This window comes from Symphalangus syndactylus, chromosome 14 (genome assembly GCF_028878055.3).
Source record: "Symphalangus syndactylus isolate Jambi chromosome 14, NHGRI_mSymSyn1-v2.1_pri, whole genome shotgun sequence".
NCBI classification, from domain to species: domain Eukaryota; kingdom Metazoa; phylum Chordata; class Mammalia; order Primates; family Hylobatidae; genus Symphalangus; species Symphalangus syndactylus.
The window spans coordinates 112,436,003-112,455,611 of record NC_072436.2 but is presented as its reverse complement, the minus strand read 5'-3'; the positions used below and the strand labels follow the sequence as shown (position 1 = coordinate 112,455,611).

The 19,609-nt window shown below is 41.1% G+C and overlaps 1 protein-coding gene across 20 annotated transcripts in view; it reads left to right on the top strand.

The window, feature by feature from the left end:
- Positions 1–19,609, top strand: part of RBFOX1 (RNA binding fox-1 homolog 1) — a 2,507,416-nt gene that overhangs the window by 1,250,767 nt on the left and 1,237,040 nt on the right. For 2 of the 20 annotated variants that reach the window (XM_055240506.2, XM_055240474.2), the window contains exon 1: positions 17,552–18,619. The exons of 11 other annotated variants lie outside the window; for them this stretch is intronic. In XM_055240506.2, the coding sequence (XP_055096481.1) occupies positions 18,575–18,619 (45 nt within the window). In that variant the 5' untranslated portion in view covers positions 17,552–18,574. Of the gene's footprint in view, positions 1–17,551; positions 18,620–18,734; positions 19,009–19,609 lie in introns of those variants that run through there. 7 more of the 20 variants (XM_055240509.2, XM_055240486.2, XM_055240495.2 and 4 more) reach the window with 7 other exon arrangements.

Below are 19,609 nucleotides of genomic sequence, written 5' to 3'. Positions count from 1 at the left end.
AAGAAAGTGGTGGAGTGAGGTTTTGTTGTTGTTATTGTTGTTAATTATTTTATTTCATAGGGAGAAGGAGGGCACTCTCCTTGTACCTTCGTAAAGAATAATACATAAAGACGCTATTCTTTATTTTGACAGTGTAGGTAAACCTGTAAGAGTCAAGAAAATAACAGATTTGATACCACCCTTTACTGGCTATCTTGCGTGTTAATGTCTATCACTTTCATTTCTGTCTGAGTTCAGCAGTTAGACTCAGCTTGTGGATTCTTACAGCTCAAATTCTAAAATCTACATAAGAAGTAAAATGGTGATAAGTTTACCTGCACTTTTAGTGTACATTCAGACCAGAGTCTTCTCAGTTATAGATGTATAGGGGTGTGTGTCTGTGTGTGTGTGTGTGTGTGTGTGTATTTATGTCCTTAAATTAAGCGCTATTGGAACATGACCCTGCATATTTGTTTCTGTATTGCCTGTGGTCATTTTTGTGCTAAAAGGGAAGAATTGAGGAGTTGCAACAGAGACCATGTGGTCCAAAATATTTACTATATGGCCCTTTGCAAGACAAAAGAAATGCTTTCTAACTCTTGATTTAGGCTACAGTTTACTTTAAGTCACTGTTACATCAATGAAAAGCTTGGAAACTAAATACATTTGTGTGTTTGTGTGTATGTGTGTTCTTTAAACTTTTAAGCTAATCCTTAGCTTAACCACAAAGGAAGACTGGGTGTGGTGGCTCACTCCTGTAATCCTAGCACATCGGGAGGCCGAGGTGGGTGGATCACTTGAGGTCACGAGTTTGAGACCAGCCTGGTCAACATGGTGAAACCACATCTCTACTAAAAATATGAAAATTAGCTGGGTGTGGTGGCGGGCAGCTGTAATCCCAGCTACTTGGGAGTCTGAGGCAGAAGAATCGCTTGAACCCGGGAGGCAGAGGTTGCAAGTGAGCCGAGGTTGCACCACTGCACTCCAGCCTGGGCGGCAGAGTAAAACTTTGTCTCAAAAAAAAAAAAAAGAAAAGGATTAAGGATTAAAAAAAAAATTGAAATCATCCATGGTTATAATATTCTTGAGTGCATCTTAACATCATTGGTTTGTTTTTCAAATATTGTTAAATGCTTACTATATTCCAGTTATGGTGCTAGGTACTTTCCCATGTTATTTAGTTTTAGAATCCTCTCAGCCACCACCTGAAGTAGTTGCTATTAAACCCATTTTAGAGGTGAGGAAACAGATGTTCAGGAGGATTTAAATAACTTGCCACATTTCTTGAAACTTCCCAGAGCCAGAATTCAACCTTAGATATGCATGAATTCAATCTGATGCTTGCTGTGCTTAAGACCATTGGACACACCCTCTCTTCTCTATCCTTTTGACAATTCCACGGGCAGAATATCACAGGAATGGCAAATAGAGGGATAAAGAATGTATGTGACATGCACCCAAAGAGACTCCAGGCCCCTTTTCATCCTTTCAATCTTGTTTCTAAGGTATTTTGAACTAGGCGAGGCTCTCTTAGTTCGAATAATAGCATGTTGTTCAATGTGGACATTAATAGTCAGAATCTGGCAGTGCAACTACAGAAGAAGCGAAGAAAAAAATGAAATCCTGTCGCTGATTCTAGGCAGAGAGGTGCAGAAACCCTAAGAGTCCTTATCTGGGAATAAGTGTTCTCTCTCTATGTCAATCTTAATATAACTGAATGCAGCAGATTTAATCCTTTCTATAATTTAATAATTTGTATTAATTACACTTAATGAAATATAATAAATTAATTACATTAACAAAATATAATAAAGTTTATTTAATATATTAATTACATGTAATATAACATAATGGGATTTGATTTAATATACTAACTATATTTAATGTAATAAAGTTTACTTAATATATGAATATAGTTAATGTAATATAATAAAGTTTACTTAAAATATTAGTTACAGTTAATGTAATATGGTTTACTTAATTATATTAATTGCGGTTAATGTCATATAATAAAGCTTTCTTAATATATTAATTACAGTGAATGTAATATAATAAAGCTTACTTAATCCATATTTAATAAATTGAATTCAATTAATATGTATTATGTGGGTTAATATATGTACAGTGTTGTAACAACACCAGGACCTTAGTTTCATTAAAATAGTGCTTATTTTTATAGTATTGTTATTTTAATAATTATTTATGTTGCTGTTAAATAAGATGACATATATTTATGTCCCGGAAAGGTGACTTTATAGTAGCTGGGTTTTCCAAAGTGCCATATTTATATCCCCTAGAAGTATACTGTGCTGAGACAGGAGTTCTTAGCTGTAGAATAAATAGAGCTGGTTTTGTAGAACATTAATTTCTCTCAAAGCTTTTGGAGGAAAAATGTTGTTTCCTATTAAAAGCAAACAAATATACGGGAAATAGATGGCAAATGTGCATGCAATTTTTAAGAGAAAGCCTGAGACTTCAATCATCCTGTGTGCCATGCCATTGGACTCTTCCATCTATGCTCTGGAGCCTCTAACGGTAAGGATTAGACCTCATCTGCCATTAGCTAGTGTTACTTAAGTGGGAAATTTTGCAAAGCAGTGAATTATAACACTACTCAAAAGTGGTTTCTATTTTTGTAACATTATTATGTAAAGTTACTGAGTTTGATAATGCAATCTACATCCCTTTGTTGAAATTGTAGAATATGATCAATAAAGGGTTAATGGGAAAATCCCAGAATCTGCTTTCTTTTTAATGTTTCTAATGGTCATCTTAGCACCAGAGCCTCTTTGAGAGTTAAGAGAAAGGAATTACTAAAGACAGAGTCTGTGTCTCCAGGCCTGGGAGATGGAGGGTTTGGGGGAGTACGGAGTGGGGATGGTGATTTTTCTCTGCACAGAAATAGTATCTTGGAGTCAGCCCTTTACTGCGCAATGTGGGATAGAATTCTAACACCTCCAATATAATGGCAGGAGGAGGAATGGTTAGGAACATTGGAGAGCTATTTGGCTTATGTCTCTTTGTTATGAAGGGCCCACAGTTTACGTTTTTGACTTTTTCACCAAATGAAGGCTTATAGCGGGTTACCCAGATACGTTGGCAGAATGGCAAGGCTACATTCATCATAGAACTTTGAGCTTGTGCCCCACTGCTGGGCCATACTGCCTGTCAGGCCCGAATTAATATCTTTTATAAGCCCTGAAACGATGTTGTAAAGAACACAATTATAGCTTAGGACATTGCCATCTGTGGTGGGACATTTCAAACAGAATTAAGTCTAGAGATTATGAGTGACACATCATTGTCACTCAAACTGAAATTGGTATAGCACCTTCTGTTTTATTCAAAATTCTAAAGGGAAATTATTCTGCCACAAAAATTCTCATCTGTTGAGTAGCTCTTAAATGACTTTTTTTTTTTTTGCCTTTGCAAAAACAAATAAAACCATTTTATTTGTGTGTGCGTTAAAACATTGAACTGTTCAGCGTAGCTCTTTAAATGTGTCCTGATTTTTGCTTCTCTTGCTCAGTCTTCTTTTCTACTTCACCCTACTTTTTTATTTCTAGTTTTATTTTATTATTAATTTTCAATCTTTTATTTTAAGTTCAGGGGTACATATGCAGGTTTGTAACATAGCTAAACTTGTGTCACGGGGGTTCATTGTACAGATTATTTCGTCACCCAGGTATCAAGCCTAGTACCTACCCACTAGTTATTTTTCCTGATCCTCTCCCTCCTTCCACCCTCTACCCTCAGATAGGGCCCGTTGTGCGTTGTTTCCCTACCTTTTCTTAGGAACCAAAAGCCCCAGGCATTGGAAGTGGTCAAGGCATTTTTTTCTTTGACCCCTGGGAAGGTCTTTTCTTAGTACACAAGCAACAGGAACTTCAGGCAGAGAGTATATGATGCTGCATCACAACCTGAGCCAATGGCGTTCTGTCAAAAGAATATTGAAGAGATCCTGGTAGAAAAGAAAATAGAGTCAAGAACAAAGAAAGTGCAAGAGGAAAATATAGAGAAGTAGAGGGAAAATAATGTAATGCTGCCAGTCCTCATAAGAGTACTGAAATTGTTGCCTCTCACAAGCCAGTGACTCTCCCAAGTTACAACCAAGATGTGGGATTCAAATGATCCCACTGACAATCCCTCTGGAATGTCTCCATTTGAAGCCTGCCCTATCATTACTTTAAGAGACCCACACAGACAAGTTTTCTCCAGGTCTGAGCTGGATTTCCTTCGCTGGATGAGCACCAGATGAGGAATTGGCCTGATTTTAAGGGCCACGTGCACTATGCGAAAAAGAGGTAGCTTTGAAAACAAGACAAACGCTGGGTGAGATGAGATGCAAATGCTCGGAGGTATCTCAGCACCCAAGAGGAAATGCACGTTCACATCTCCTGTGTTAGGCTTGCTCACTGCTGCGATAGCCAGTGGAATCACTGGCAATGTTCACATTTTTTCCTCCTCCTGTTTTCTTACCTCCTCATGTTTTAGTTGAATGCATGTAACTTGAGTAAGATTAAAAAGTGATTCTCAGAATCAGAACTTTGAACTTCCTGCAAAAGGAATATTTAAGCATCTCTGTATCCCAGAGTACCGTCTTATCTCACGGGCTCACTAAGTGGGAGTTAGGAATCCTACAGTTCCCTTCAAGACCTATAGGGCAGTAGATCTGAACCTTACAATCCTATATTGTATTTCATGTTGACCAATGTGTTAGCAGGTAACGAACTGCCATCTTACTGGTGATACAGTGTCTATGATGTTAACTGAGCTCGCATTCTAGACAACAAAGTAATCCAGTGTCCTGCTCAAAGTTAATTCTTAGTTATCAAACACTCATTGGGTATCTACTTTGTGCCTGATAGACATTTATTTAACCAGAATGCTTTGCCACTGTATCCTCATTCATTTAAAATAGAGTATATAGAAAGCGGATTTAGATACTGCCTCTAGTTGAAATTCCCGCATCCAGGTAGGGCTGGCTGTTTGTTTTAGAGAACATGTCCGTTTATGTCCTGTCTGGAGAGGTGGAAGGTGAGTATGTTTAACAAGTAACATTTGATCCAGGCATTTATAGTAATAGTTTGTTATTGCTGGAAATTGATCATCTCAATTCATTTTACTAGGTGTAAACTAGTCATGGATATTAAATGTGTGACTATATTGATATATGGAAGCTTACAGATGGCACAGTTTTATCATCAGTGCCTTTATTCAAATGAGTTTTAAGAGTTGATTAGCAACTGCATTCTACTATGTTGGCTTGGACATGAATAGTGCAAATATATCAGTCTCTCTATTCTTCCAAGATGACCTTCAGCTCTCTATGTGCATGAATTCCAGTTGGCCTTTAGCCTCTCCTCAAAGTACAACACCTATCTATCCAGTTGCCGCTTGTGTAACTCTTTCTGGAGCTTCCGTAGCCCCTACCCAACTTGATGTGGTCAAAATGAGCCTCTTTTCTTTCCCAAGTATTTTTCTGATGGCCCTGAACCTGGTCATTGATACCACCATTTAGTCAATAACTTGTAACAGTGATCTAGGAGTTGGCCTTGACTTTTTGGCTTCTTTTACACTTGTTTTTATTTTTATTTTTAACACCTCCACTTATACATATCTCCTAGTCTTTCTTTCAGTGAGTCTTGTCAATTCTTTTTATCAAATATCAAATCCTCTTTTCCGTTATATCCTTACTGCTGTGTCTTTGTGCAAACCCTCATCATCTTTTAGGCTAAGATACAATAAAATAATCTTCCAGAGGCTCTTCCTGCTTCCAGTGTTCCTTTCTGCACACACGAGGGTAGCCTTCCTAGCCCCGACTCTTCCATTTTCTTATAGAGGAATTAAACCTAAATTTCTTGGCATGACACGTGGGCCCCTTTATCATCTTACCTGTGCCCCCTTTCCTTGCCTGGTCGTCAGACATCAACCCTCTCCATCAGCTCACTCAGTCACATCTCTGCACCTTTGCATAAGCTGTTTCCTGTGGTTTGAATGCCTTTCTCCCCTGACTCTATTGAACAAACTGCTATGCATCCTTTAAGATCCAACTCAAGCATCATCACCTTTTGAATTCTCTGAAAGATGCCCTTTGCCTTTAGTTAGAACAAGAGGCATCCTCTACCAAGTAGGTGCATAGCACAATTTATTCTGTTTTGTCATCTAGTACAATAATTATACTACTAGTTTCTATTATAATGCTTGTTTGTTATTTTCCTTCTCCAGTAAACTTATTCTATTTTGCATTCTCCAGGCCTAAAAGAATCCTGGAATGCAATGGGCATTCAAGTAAGTAATGTTAAAAGAATGACTCCATCAATTATATTTCTGTGACATTCTCAGGTAGGAAGATATCTTTATGCTTAAAATTGGAAAAAAAAAAAAACCTCTAGTGGCAGAGAATTTGTATTTCTGTTAGCTCTCAGTGTTGGGATTGTATTTCTGAAAGGCTGGCCCACCAGCTATGCTTCATGAAAGACCATGAGCCACAGGGAAGAGGTTTATTCATCTCAGCATTGGGGTATTTTGCTTTTCTTCAAGGCAAAGGGATCTGGAGACTACTTTGCAGGCTGGCCATGTCTTGTGCAATCCCAGCTGTGTCTGGAGATTCCAGCAGGGATGCGGAGTGTGGTTGGGACTTCACAGGAAGTCGACTTGCATCAAAAGCACATAGGGAAAGGGAAGGGAAACAGAATGAAGGAAGAAAGCTTTCAGCAGCCAAGGCAAAAACTTCCCCCGTCTCTGTCTGGCTCTGGGGCCAAACAGACTCCTGTTTCTCTTTATCTCCTTGTCTCTCCACCTCTATTCCTGAGTTCTTTTCCCATCGCCCCCCATTCCTTCTCTATATACTGTTTCGCTGACTAGTCATCAGACTCCACCAACAAATTTACCTGATCTTCCCAGCCTAGCCCTTGAGCTTAACCATTCCATCCACTTCTCAATTCCACATTTCTTGGAGAGACTCTGATTTGACCAGGTAGGGGCATGTGTCTGACCCAGGTCCCTGGACAAGGGACTGATGAAGGCCGGGCTGTGAGAGAAGCAGTTTCTCTAAGAAACCCTGCAGCATTAGGGAGAAATGATTGGTATCTCTGTGGTACACATGGTGGAGATGGTGGCTGCACATCCCAAGAGCCATCCCTCGAAGATGGCTTCCTTCCCATCCTGTAAACCCCGAGTCAGGGATGCCCCCAAGCATGTGAGATGTCAACCCTCTTTCTGCACTTGGCCCAAATCAAATCCAGTCATTGCTATTGGGGGTCTTGTTGCATCCTCTTGTTTCCTTTGGGAGGTGACATACTGCTGACATCTGTGGAGTGAAGGGATTTGGGGAAAGTGCGAGTCATCATCTCTCTGATGCCATTTTCTTCTCTTATTATCCAAACTCTGTCCAGCTTCTTTCTTTCTTTTCTTTTCTTTTTTTTTTTTTTTTAATGGAGTCTCACTTTGTTGCCCAGGCTGGAGTGCAGTGGTGCAATCTTGGCTCACTGCAACCTCTGCCTCCCGGTTCAAGTGATTCTCCTGTCTCAGCCTCTTGAGTAGTTGGGATTACAGGTGTGCGCCACCACGCCCAGCTATTTTTTTGTATTTTTAGTAGAGATGGGGCTTTACCGTGTTGCCCAGGCTGGTCTCAAACTCCCAACCTTATTTGATCCACCCACCTCGGCCTCCCAAAGTGCTGGGATTATAGGCATAAAGCACTGTGCCTGGCCCAGTTTCTTATTTAGGACCCTCAAGGGAGAATTGTTGTGAGGAAGATAGCATGATCATATAGGGATATCTCCAAGTGAAACTCTTCCACCTTTACAAGATCTATGCTGGTATAACAGACAGGAACACCCATGATTACCTATGTACCTATCCCTATGTACCCCTAGTCTTCTGCCCCGGGACCCCAGGATGCCCTGCAACACATGGAAATAAAATTTCCCTCCTGCCTCTTGGCTCTCACAGCTCTTATCCTGAATCTTTTTTTTCTAGCCCTGCCTACTTATCTATTTTGTTTTCTGGTGATTAGTGAACATGGATCACCCTCCGAGGCTTTTTGTTGGCAGGGTACGTGTCTGCCTCATTTTTGTAGTTCTGTAGTGCAAATCAGACAGCAAGTGCTCAATTAATCCTTGAACTAAACGAAAGGAGTCAGTTCATGCAATAATGGATGCTGACAACCCTAGCATGTTATCAAAGGTATTTATCTGCATTGACTCACCCTCATTTCATCACAAGACTATTTCCCACCCAACAGTTGCAAAAATGTGTCATCTTCTTGTTTCTTTCTTTTTTTTTTTTTTTTTTTTGAGACGGAGTGTCTTGCTCTGTCGCCCAGGCTGGACTGCAGTGGCGCGATCTCGGCTCACTGCAAGCTCCGCCTCCCAGGTTCACGCCATTCTCCTGCCTCAGCCTCCTGAGTAGCTGGGAATACAGGCACCCGCCACTGCGCCCAGCTAATTTTTTTTGTATTTTTTGTAGAGACGGGGTTTCACCATGTTAGCCAGGGTGGTCTGGATCTCCTGACCTCGTTATCTACCCGCCTCGGCCTCCCAAAGTGCTGGGATTACAGGCGTGAGCCACCGCGCCCGGCCCATCTTCTTGTTTCTTATCTGTCTCCCTCACTAGAACATAAGCTACATGAAGGCTCTTGTTTTGTTTATCCTGTTGACAAAAACCATAGCTTCTGTTTATTTTTATTTGGTTGATCTTTATTGCAGAAATAAAGACCAACTAAATAAAAATAAACAGAGGCTATTTATTCAGAGCTTGCTATGGCAAGGAGTCAGCCATCCTCACTTGCATTTTGGCAGAAACTCAAAGGCAGGCAGAGGAGTAGGAAAATTTTATAGTAGAAAAATAAAGGGACAGCTTCAGATATGGCCTGGCGAGAGGCTGTTTGCGTGGGGAAGCTGCAGACGGGCCAAGTAGAAAGGGATGTTCCTTGTGATTGGTTAGGGCACGTAGTTGGCTTTCTCTGATTGGTCCTAAGTTGCAGGTGGGGACAAAAATTAGGAAAGCTGTCAGTTACGAATCTAGTCCTGATTGTTTCTGAGCCAGTGGATTTTTGTTTGGCTTCTTGGACCAGTTACTAGAGATAGTAATCTGACTTCCTTGAATCGTGACTTGTGGATAGCAGGCTGGCTTCCTGTAGACAACAAGCTGGTTTCCTGGGCTGGTTGCTGCAAACTGTGGGTCAGATTTCTCTTTTTCTATATGGTCTTGCCAGTGTCCATTTGTGTATGCAGTCTATCCTTGATGGGAGGGAAAATTAAAAAGGAAGGAAAGAAGGGAGGGAAAAGGATGGCGACATCATAGTACTATTCTCCAATTTTTATTATCCAGATTCTATTTCGAACACTTTAATCCCATTTTGATGTGAGGGAATAGTAATTCATCCCACAGAGGACATGGCGTCGGTTTTCAGGACCCTTTAGTTATATCCCATGGTCCAAAGCTATAACATGGTGAAGAGGAAAAAGACTCTTTTCCTGTCAGTCGCCCGAACGGGAGCCAAAGGCTGTTGAGGAGGCACTTAAAGAATTTTCAGTTTGCAATTGTGCAGAAGCTGTTGTTCAGGTAATTTAACATTGATTTTAGTTTAAAAGGCAATTAAGACAAAATGGGCAGCCACTAGCCACTTATGTTAAATAAGCTTAGATTTAAATTGCTCCTCATCACCACCTTTGTTTTCTATGTCTGGGCTGTTCTATGCTAATTTAGCATGGGACAGTGTGGTGCCCCAAGTGGGGCAGGTGGGTAGGCGAGGGAACCCAGCCAGGGAAATGGTTATTGAAAGAGAAAGAAGTTGGCCAAAAATTGTTCTCGTGGTGAGATGAGTTCCCTTTCATACTGCTGCTGGGAATATGGATTCATGTAAGCTTCTAGGATTCTGGTTCCTTAGATCTAAAAACTTAAATATGGTGCCCACTTTTTTGACTCATCGGCTTCACTTCTAGGTATTTACCCTGAGATAAGGTACAGAGAAAATCTCATAACATCAGGGACAAGAATGTTCATTGCAGTGTTATTTAACATAGGGTAAAGAGAAACTGTGTATCATTAGAGTGGAATACATAAACTGACCTTGTAAATTTTTTGTCCTTACAGCAGAAAATGTTCATGATGCATTGCAAAGTGCAAAAGATGAAGGCAGCCTATACAGTAGCATCCCAATTGTGTGCTTATAATGTTTTAGTTATACATGCAGTAGAAAATGTCTGAAGTGGATAGACTTCCAACAAAATAGTACTTGGAGCTCTCTTTGGGTGGTAAAATAATGTTACCTTTTCTGGTGCTTTTTGAAATTTCCTAAACTTTCCACAAAAAACACTCATAGGTTTTATGATTATAAAACACATTGAAAACAATATTTGTTGTAATGCTATTAGAAGAATATTCCTGTCAGCAGTGTGCTCGATTCCTGCCATCTCAAAGATGAGGCTATATGTGCATGCCAAATTATGAGGAGGTGGAAAGGATATTCAGTTGCAATAATTCTGTTTCTTGCTTAAAGGAAGTCTGCTAAGCTTCAGGAATGAGGGTCATTCACCTGGTCTTTGTTTAAATTTGTAAGGTGAACCATTTTGTAGAGAATGCTTTGAAAATATGCCCCGGTGATTCATGCATTTGTCTATTAGCAAACGTGGTCACTTACCAGCAACCAATATAGAGCTAATGGGATTCATTTAGAAATGTAACCACAAGTCCACTGTAAATCGTATGTTCTCCCATCTCAATATGCTTCATTAAGCTCACCTTTCTTAATGTAACTGGATTATTAGGTGTCAGGACAAAGAAAATCAGTAGGTCCTAGTGTTCTAATCCTGCAAAGTTCCAATGTGGTTGCTATGTAATTTTATTTTTTTAGATGGAGCTTGCTTTGTGCTTTTCTACAGGAAAATATTTTCAAACTGGTAAAGAAGCAATATTACTGTATTGTGAGGCATATTTCAGTAGGTCATTACCATAACTTCTAGCAGAAAGGATAATCTGCATCGCATTTTACTTCAAGGATAAGATTGATTTTTATAAAAATCTTTAGTGCATTGAGGCTTACCGTCTTTTTTTCCCCGTGTGAAGAAGCAATTAGATGCTGGAGTTTTCCAGAAATGTTAGGTGGGCATAAACCAAACCTTGATGCTTTTCTTTTTGAAGGTTTTATCATCCAGCATTTGAAGAGAACAGGCAGTTCCCAGGTGAGAAAAATGTTATTGGTACAATGTCAGTCATCGACACTCACATGGCCAGGAGCTCCACCCTTTTCTTATATTTATATCTGTTTGAAAAATAGAGAAATACAGGAAATGACAAAGAAGAAAACAATAAGCACCCGTAATCTCACTAGCAAATACTACCCATTTTGTATGATTTCTTCCAGGGGTGTGTGTCTACAAATATCTGTAGAGACATACACATACACTTTAAAAAAATAGTAAATCCACATCTTTTACACTTAAAGCGAGACCTATAGATGTACAGGCACACCTTGGAGATACTGTAGGTTCAATTACAAACCACCGCAATACAGTAAATATCATAATAAAGGGAGTCACACTATTTTTTGTTTCCCAGTGCATATAAAAGCTGTGCTTTTTGTACCATACTGTAATCTATTAAGTGTGCAATAGCATTGTATCTAAACAATAACGTGCATACCCCAATTCAAAAAGACTTTATTGCTAAAATAAAAATGACAACAATCATCTGAGCCTGTAGTGAATTTTAATCCTTTTGCTGGTGGAGGGTCTTCCCTCATTCTTGGTGGCTTTGTACTGGTCAGAGTGGTAGTTGTGGTAGTTGCTGAAGGTTGGGGTGACTGTGGCAATCTCTTAAAATGAGGAAACAGTGAAGTTTATCACATGGATTGACTCTTCCTTTCGTGAAATATGTCTCTGCAGTACCTGATGCTATTTGACAGCATTTTACCTAATGTAGAACTTCTTTCAGAATCGGAGTCAATCCTCTCAAACTTTGCTACTGCTTAATCAACTAAGTGTATGTAATATTCTACATTTTTTGTTGCCATTTCAACAAGGATCATAGTATCTTTACTAGGTGTAGATTGCATCTCAAGGACCCGCTTTTTCTGCCGATCCATAAGAAGCAACTCCTCATCTGTTAAAGTTTTATCATGAGATTGCAGCAATATAGTTGCCTTTTCAGGCTCCACTTGTGATTCTAGTTCTTTAGCTATTTTCTCTACATGTCCAGGTTCTTCCTCCACTGAAGTCTTGAACCCTTCAAAATCATTCTTGAGAGTTGGAATCAACTTCTCCCAAACTCCTGTTAATGTTGCTATTTTGACCACCTTCCATGAATCTTGAATGTTCTCAATGGCATCTCAAAAGTGAATATTTTTTAGAAGCTGTTCACTGTACTTTGCCCAGAACCATCAGAAGAATCACTGTTTATGGCAGCTATAACCTTATGAGATATGTTTCCTAAATAATAAGACTGGAAATCAAAATTACTCCTTGATCCATTGGCTGCAAGAACCTATATTGCATTAACAGACACGAACAGAACACTTATGTCCTTGTCCTTCTCCATCAGAGCTTTCTGGTGACCAGGTATGTTGTCAATGAGCAGTAATATTTTGAAAGGAATCTTTTTCTGAATAGTAGGTCTTAATAGTGGGCTTAAAATATTCAGCAAACCATGCTATAAACAGATGTCCTTTTCCATTTCTGGAGCATAGGCAGAGTAGATTTAGAGTTACTCTTAAGGGCCCTAGGAGATTCAGAATGGTAAATGAGCCTTGCTTTCAATTTAAAGTTACCAGCTGTATTAGCCCCTAAGGAGAGCGTCAGCTTGTCCTTTGAAGCTTTGAAGCCAGGTGTTGACTTCTTTCTGTGAAAGTTATAGATACCATCTTCTTCCAAGAGAAGACTGTTTTGTCTACACTGAAAATCTGTCATTTAGTGTAGCCACCTTCGTCAGTGATCTTAGCTAGATTTTCAGGGTAAGTTGCTGCAGCTTCTCCATCAACACTTGCCATTTCACCTTCCACTTGTATGTTACAGAGACTCCTCCTTACCTTCAACCTCATGAACCAACCTCTGCTAACTTCACACTTTTTTTTTTTTTTTTTTTTTTTTGGCAGTTTTCCCACCTCTCTCTGCCTTCATAGAATTCAAGAGGATTAAAGCCTTGATCTGGATTAGGCTTTGGCTTAAGAGAATGTTGTGGCTGGTTTGATCTTCCATCCAAACTGCTAATACTCCACACCAGCAACAAGGCTGTTTTACTTATTAGTAGTGTGTTCATGGGAGTAGCACTTTTACTTTCCTGTAATAACTTTTTCATTACATTCACAGCTTGGCTAGTTGGTGCAGGAGGCCTAGCTTTTGGCCTGTCCCAGCTTTTTTTTTTTTTTTTTTTTTAAGACAGAGTCTCTTGCTGTCACCTGGGCTGGAGTGCAGTGGCGTGATCTCAGCTTACTGCAACCTCTGCCTCCCAGGTTCAAGCAATTCTCCTGCTTCAGCCTCCCAAGTAGCTGGGATTACAGGTACCTGCCACTACGTCCAGCTAATTTTTTTTTTTTTTTTTGTATTTTTAGCAGAGACAGGGTTTCACCATGTTGGCCAGGCTGTTCTCGAACTCCTGACCTTGTGATTCACCTGCCTTGGCCTCCCAAAGTGCTGGGATTACAGGCGTTGTCCCAGCTTTAAAAGTCTCTTCCTCGTGAAGCTTAATCATTTCTAGCTTTTGATTTAAAGTGAGAGGTATGTGGCCCTTCCTTTCACCTGAACACTTAGAGGCTATTGTAAGGTTATTCATTGGTCTAATTTCAAGATTGTTGTACCTTAAGGAATGGGGAGGCCAAGGAAAGGGAGTGAGCTGGGGGAATGCCCTGTCAGTGGAACAGTCAGAACACACATAATCTTTATCAATTAAGTGTGCCGTCTTATATGGGCACAGTTTTTGGCACCCCAAAACAATTGTAATAGTACCATCAAAGATCACTCATCACAGATCACAGTAACAGATTTAGTAATAATGAAAAGGTTTGATATATTGTGAGAATTACCCAAATGTGATACAAAAACATAAAGTGAGCACTTGCTACTGAAAAAAAGTGGCACCAACAGACTTGCTTAGCACAAGGTTGCCACAGAACTTCAATTTGTACAAAATGCAATATCTGGAAAGCATGATAAAGTGAAAGACAATAAAATGAGGCATGTCTGTGTATGTGTGTGTTTGTGTCTATGTGTGTATACAAGTTTAAAAGTTTAACATACTGTATTAGTCTGTTCTAACACTGCTATAAAGACATATCTGAGACTGGGTAGTTTATAAAGAAAAGAGGTTTAATTGACTCACAGTTCTGGAGGCCTCAGGAAACTTTCAATTATGGTGGAAGAGGAAGTAGACACATCTTACATGGCGGCAGGTGAAAGAGAGCCAGCAAGATCACGGAACTGCCTTATAAAACCATCAGATCTCAGGAGGCTGAGGCAGGCAGATCTCTTGAGGTCAGGGGTTCAAGGCCAGCCTGGCCAACATGGTGAAACCCTGTCTCTACCGAAAATACAAAAATTAGCCCGGCCTGGTGGCACATACCTGTAGTCCCAGCTTCTCGGGAGGCTGAGGCAGGAGAATCACTTGAACCTGGGAAGCAGAGGTTGCAGTGAGCTGAGATCATACCATTGTACTCTAGCCTGGGTGACAGAAGGAGATTCCGTCTCAAAAACAAAAGAAAAGAAAACCGTGAAACCGTCAGCTCTCATGAGAACTCACCCATCATCATAAGAACAGCATGGGGGAAACTGCCCCCATGATCCAGTCACCTCCCACCTGGTTTCTCCCCTCGACACATAGGAATTATGACCTTTTACAGAAAAAAGTTCACCAGTCACCAGTCTAGGCCAGGCGCGGTGGCTCATGCCTCTAATCCCAGCACTTTGGGAGGCTGAGGCAGGTGGATCATTTGAGGTCAGCAGCTCAAGACCAGCCTTACCAACATGGAGAAACCCCGTTTCTACTAAAAATACAAAAAATTAGGTGGGCGTGGTGGTGGGTGCCTATGATCTCAGCTACTCGGGAGGATGAGGCACAAGAATTGCTTAAACCCAGGGGCAGAGGTTGCAGTGAGCTGAGATCGTGCCACTGCCCTCCAGGCTGGGAGACAGAGCAAGATTCCATCTCAAAAAAAAAAAAAAAAAAAATCACTGGTCTAGAAAAATGGGACTCAAATTCATAATAGTATCATCTCTAGGGAAAGAGGGAGGAGACTAGTTTTTACTTGAGGTTAAGAGCTCCTTTTCTTCTTGTAAGAGAACACTTATGTATTGGCTTTATGCTTTTAAAAGTGATACACGTGTACACATGTATAACTTATAGAATATATATACATACACACTTTTCACTTAAAACAAGTTATATGTGTATATGTTATATGCATGTAAAGGGCCAGGGAGTAAACATTTTAGACTTCCTGGGCCACTGGGTCTCACAGACACTCAACTCTGCACTTGTAGATAAAGACAGTCATAGCAACCCATAAACAAATGGGCATAGCTATGTTTCAATAAAACCTCATTCATGGATGCTGAAATTAGAATTTCCTACAGTTTTTACACATCACGAAATATTCTTCTTCTTTTGACTTTTAAAAACTATTTAAAATATCAAAACCATTTTTAGCTAGCAGGCTATACAGAAACAGAGAATGGCTGAGTTCGATTCTTTGGCTGTAGTTGGCCATCTTCTGTTTTGGACTGTTCCCAGTACATTCACAAATATTTATATATCTACAGAAAACCTATAATATTATATTAGTGCATTCTCTTTCAGAAATGGTGTCATAAGTGTAGAAGTCATTTAAAACTTGTGTTTTTATCTCAGCAATTTATTTTTGCTGAGAAATATTTGTGTATATATTTGTACCTTATAGTGGGTATTTTTATTTCTGTTCCTACATATTCATGTCTATATAGCAATGGAGGTATTCATATGTGGCTTTATTTGATTCTTTTCACTGCTATATAGTATTTCGTCATATGATATGCTATATTTTTAATGCTAGATGGATATTTAGTCTGTTGCCTCCCCCCGCAACCCCATCCTGTATCACAAGCAATAGCAATTATATCCAAACATATCCACAAACATATCTTGTGCATGTTTTTTAGGACAGACATTAGAAGTAGAACCATTTGATAATAGGGTATGCACATTTTCCATTTTGATAGGTACTAGTAAATCAGCTTCCAGAGAAATAATATCAGTTTACAGTGCTCATGGGGACTCTCCTGCCACTCTTGGTTTGGGAGGTTGCATCCCTTGCTGTTTTACTTATGGGGTGGGAGCAAGAAAACAACCTCCTCTCTGTATCATCTTGCCTTGTAATTGCAGCTGTAAATGTGGGCCTTCATGTCCCTTTGGGTGGCTGCAGACATGGTTTTAACTCTTTGCTGTGCCCCTTGCACATGAGAATGGCAATTTATATCAATAACCAGGTCTGGCAACATCTGCCAAGGTTGTCACACTCTGTGATTAAATGGCCACATGTGCTGAGAACACGGGGACAATGGGGTTGTAATTAGGGCTTGCTGTCTTTCCATCGGCCACCCACACCATGCGTCCCTTCCTATAACCTTGCTTTTGTGAACTGATTTGTGAATCAAATTATTCCACTGAGGATGCCAGTGTGTGCTGGGATAATAATAATACTCTATAGGTGTGAATCTCTGTAATTGTACAGGGTTCTGGATAAGAGAAAATTTAAACCCCTTTTTGCCATTTTACCTGCTGCTGTTGGAAAATGTGTCAGGGGATCGTACAAGATAACATTAGAAGTTAACTTTAAAAATAGTAGGGAGTAGAGCATATTCTTCATGGCATCATTATAGTGAAATAAGGTTTCCCTTATGGTTATCTCAGCATCCTTGAAATGTCACTAATCCTGTAAGAAAGACAGACAGAGAGAACACAAATAGAATTTTCTTAACTCTGCAAGGAGAAAGTTAAACACTGTGTTAATATCATATTAAAAACACGCTTAATGCACAGAAGAAAAAAAAATCCGTCCTCGTTTTGTTCCTGGTATGACAAAGATGGATGATGGTTACATAAGGAATTGGCATGTTAAAAAAAAAACACTTGAAATATTGCCTCTAGATACGGAGTTGTAACAAATGTGAACATATTTGAAAGATTTATTAGCATTTTAAAATTTGCTTACCAATGCATAAAATCCTAATCAGTTGTATACAAGGCTTCTAACTCAAATAAAGTATCCAAGAAGGACACAGGAAGCCAATGAATATTTCACTCTTTGTAGATCAAATATAGGAGGGATATATGTATATTAAATTTTCTTTCCCATTTAGATCCTTCCTATTTAAATAAGTGCTTGAGATAGCAAAGCCATCTTAGTGCATACAGCTTGCAGTTCTAACTGTGAAGAGAAAGGAAAAAGAACAAACTAGTTTTTCTATATCCAAAAGAGTCATTTTCCCAGCCCATCAATTTTTTGGTCCCTACCAAAATCAGCACTTAAGCTGAAGATAGGTAGAACCTGTGTAACTCATTCCTATTAAAAAAAAAAAAACACACACACACACAAGCGAAATAGATCCATGAGAACTTCTTGGGAAAATAACAGGAGAATTACTTTGATGATATTATTATTCAAGGTAAACATATTTAAAAGGTGATCTCTAAAGTTCAACAGAGACGACAGTTGTTTTCCTCCTAAAAGCAGGCTAAAACCTCAGCGCATTCTCATTTAGTACGTAACGTGGAAAAAGAGTTGAGATCCTAAAGCTTCACTCCTAAATAAAGTGCAGCTGCTTCTCGGAGAGGAAATAGGATGAAAGCCTAGCTGTTTGGGGCGGGAGGCGAGGCTGGGGGCGCGGTGCTGAGGTCTTCGATTTTTTACTAGTATTTCTAGGTGAAGTAGCATATTGGAAGTCATAAATACTGTCCCGTGGACATTTTGAATAATGCAGGAGTAGCGTAAGTAATTGGGAGTGCTTATATCCGCCTTTAGACATTTGATTGCTCGTGAGTTAAAATTGGTTGTCAAGTGCGGACTCAGGGGACCGTGCAAGGTGCCCTATTCTGTCATGTGGTACATATTTAATGCCTGAAAGAACAAGGGAAGGGACACGTGCGGGAGAGAGAGAGGAGGAGCAGCGAGATAACCGCCGGCAGCTGGGAGCTTTCCAAGTGCCTCCGACCCGTGGGGGCCGGACCCACGCAGCCCCAGTATCCACTGCCTTCCCCCAGCTTCAAGACTTTGCAAAAACATTGGGCGTCTAATTTGGCGAGCGTTTGGGCGCGGACAGAGGCCGAGGCCGGCCGGGGAAGCCGGGCGCGGGCGCGGGCGCCGCCGTGGCCTCCCTTTGTGTGCGCCCGGGTGTTGATTGCCTCCTTGCACGGGCTGCTCGCTCTCGCGCCCGCGCGCTCGGGGTGTTCTGCACCTGCTGGCGGCCGTGCCAGGCAGCCCGGGCGAGCGAAGGCGCGCGGCGCGCACGACAGATGACTGGAGTCATTTACATTGCTAGCACGTGGGTGCCGTTTGCTGTTGCCTCGGACTTCTCCCGTGCTGTGTTCTCCCGGTGAGGAAACAGGAGGCACTTTGCAGCCGACAATGAAATCTTGGCAGCTAATTGCAGTCGTGGGAGATGCCCTTCAGGTAAGACCAGCGAAGAAGACTGTAAAACACTGTCAGGGAAGGAGAGAAAGAGGGAGGGAAGGAGAGAAAGAGGGAGAGAAGGAGGGAGGGAGGGAGAGACCAGGCAGCTTCTGCAGAGGCTTCCTGAAGCCCACTGACTCCGCGGGAGGGGGTTGCAGAGGGACGGGGGCGGGCGACAGGGGGAGGAGTGTGCAAATTGACATTTTTGGCTGCCTGTGGCAGAGGAGCAGCCGTCAGCCGCTGTCCAACGTTAACGCAGAGACGGTGGCGGCGTGTGCGCCTCCGGGGCTGCTGATTAGAATAGGGGACTTGGCCGTGGATGGAATCCGGGAAACCCAAACCGGAGATGGAAGGATGAGGCTGCGTTTGCAGCGCGTGAATGGGACGCGGTATGTAAGCCAAGCTCCAGCTCCGGGGACCTCGGAGACTGAGCTCAGGGCTCGCCCTGGGCGCCCGGTGGTGGGGGTGGTCTGGACACTTGGAGAGGGCGAGGGGGAGTTTAGAGGGATTGGGGAGCCCGGAGATGCATCGATTTTCTTTACCCACTGGAAGTTAGTGGGCAACTTCCTTGCCAATGCTCATTGGCTCCGTTTAACTTTATTCCCAGAGATGAATAAGCGTTTATTAAGAACCGATGTAAAAGTCCCAACAGGCTAGCCATGGTTTTGCAAGAGATGCGCGGCTCTGGAAATGAGAGGTTTATGAAATGAATGGCCAGATGGGTCGTGCTTTTGCGAAGTTGGCATGCTAACGTTGCAAGGGAGCATGTGTGTGCAAGTGTGAGCATATGCGCTGCATGTCTGTGTAAACATGTCCACCATGCTAGTTGCGCTGGTGTACTCTATCTTCTCTGCTTGATTCCCATGGAAGAGAGATTTAATTGACAGTACTGAATACACTTCGACTTGAGAAATAAGCTCTGTACCATTTTATGACATGGAATAAGAGTTGCCTTCTTCTGAGAGCAAATGGGAGAAATGTACCTTGCCT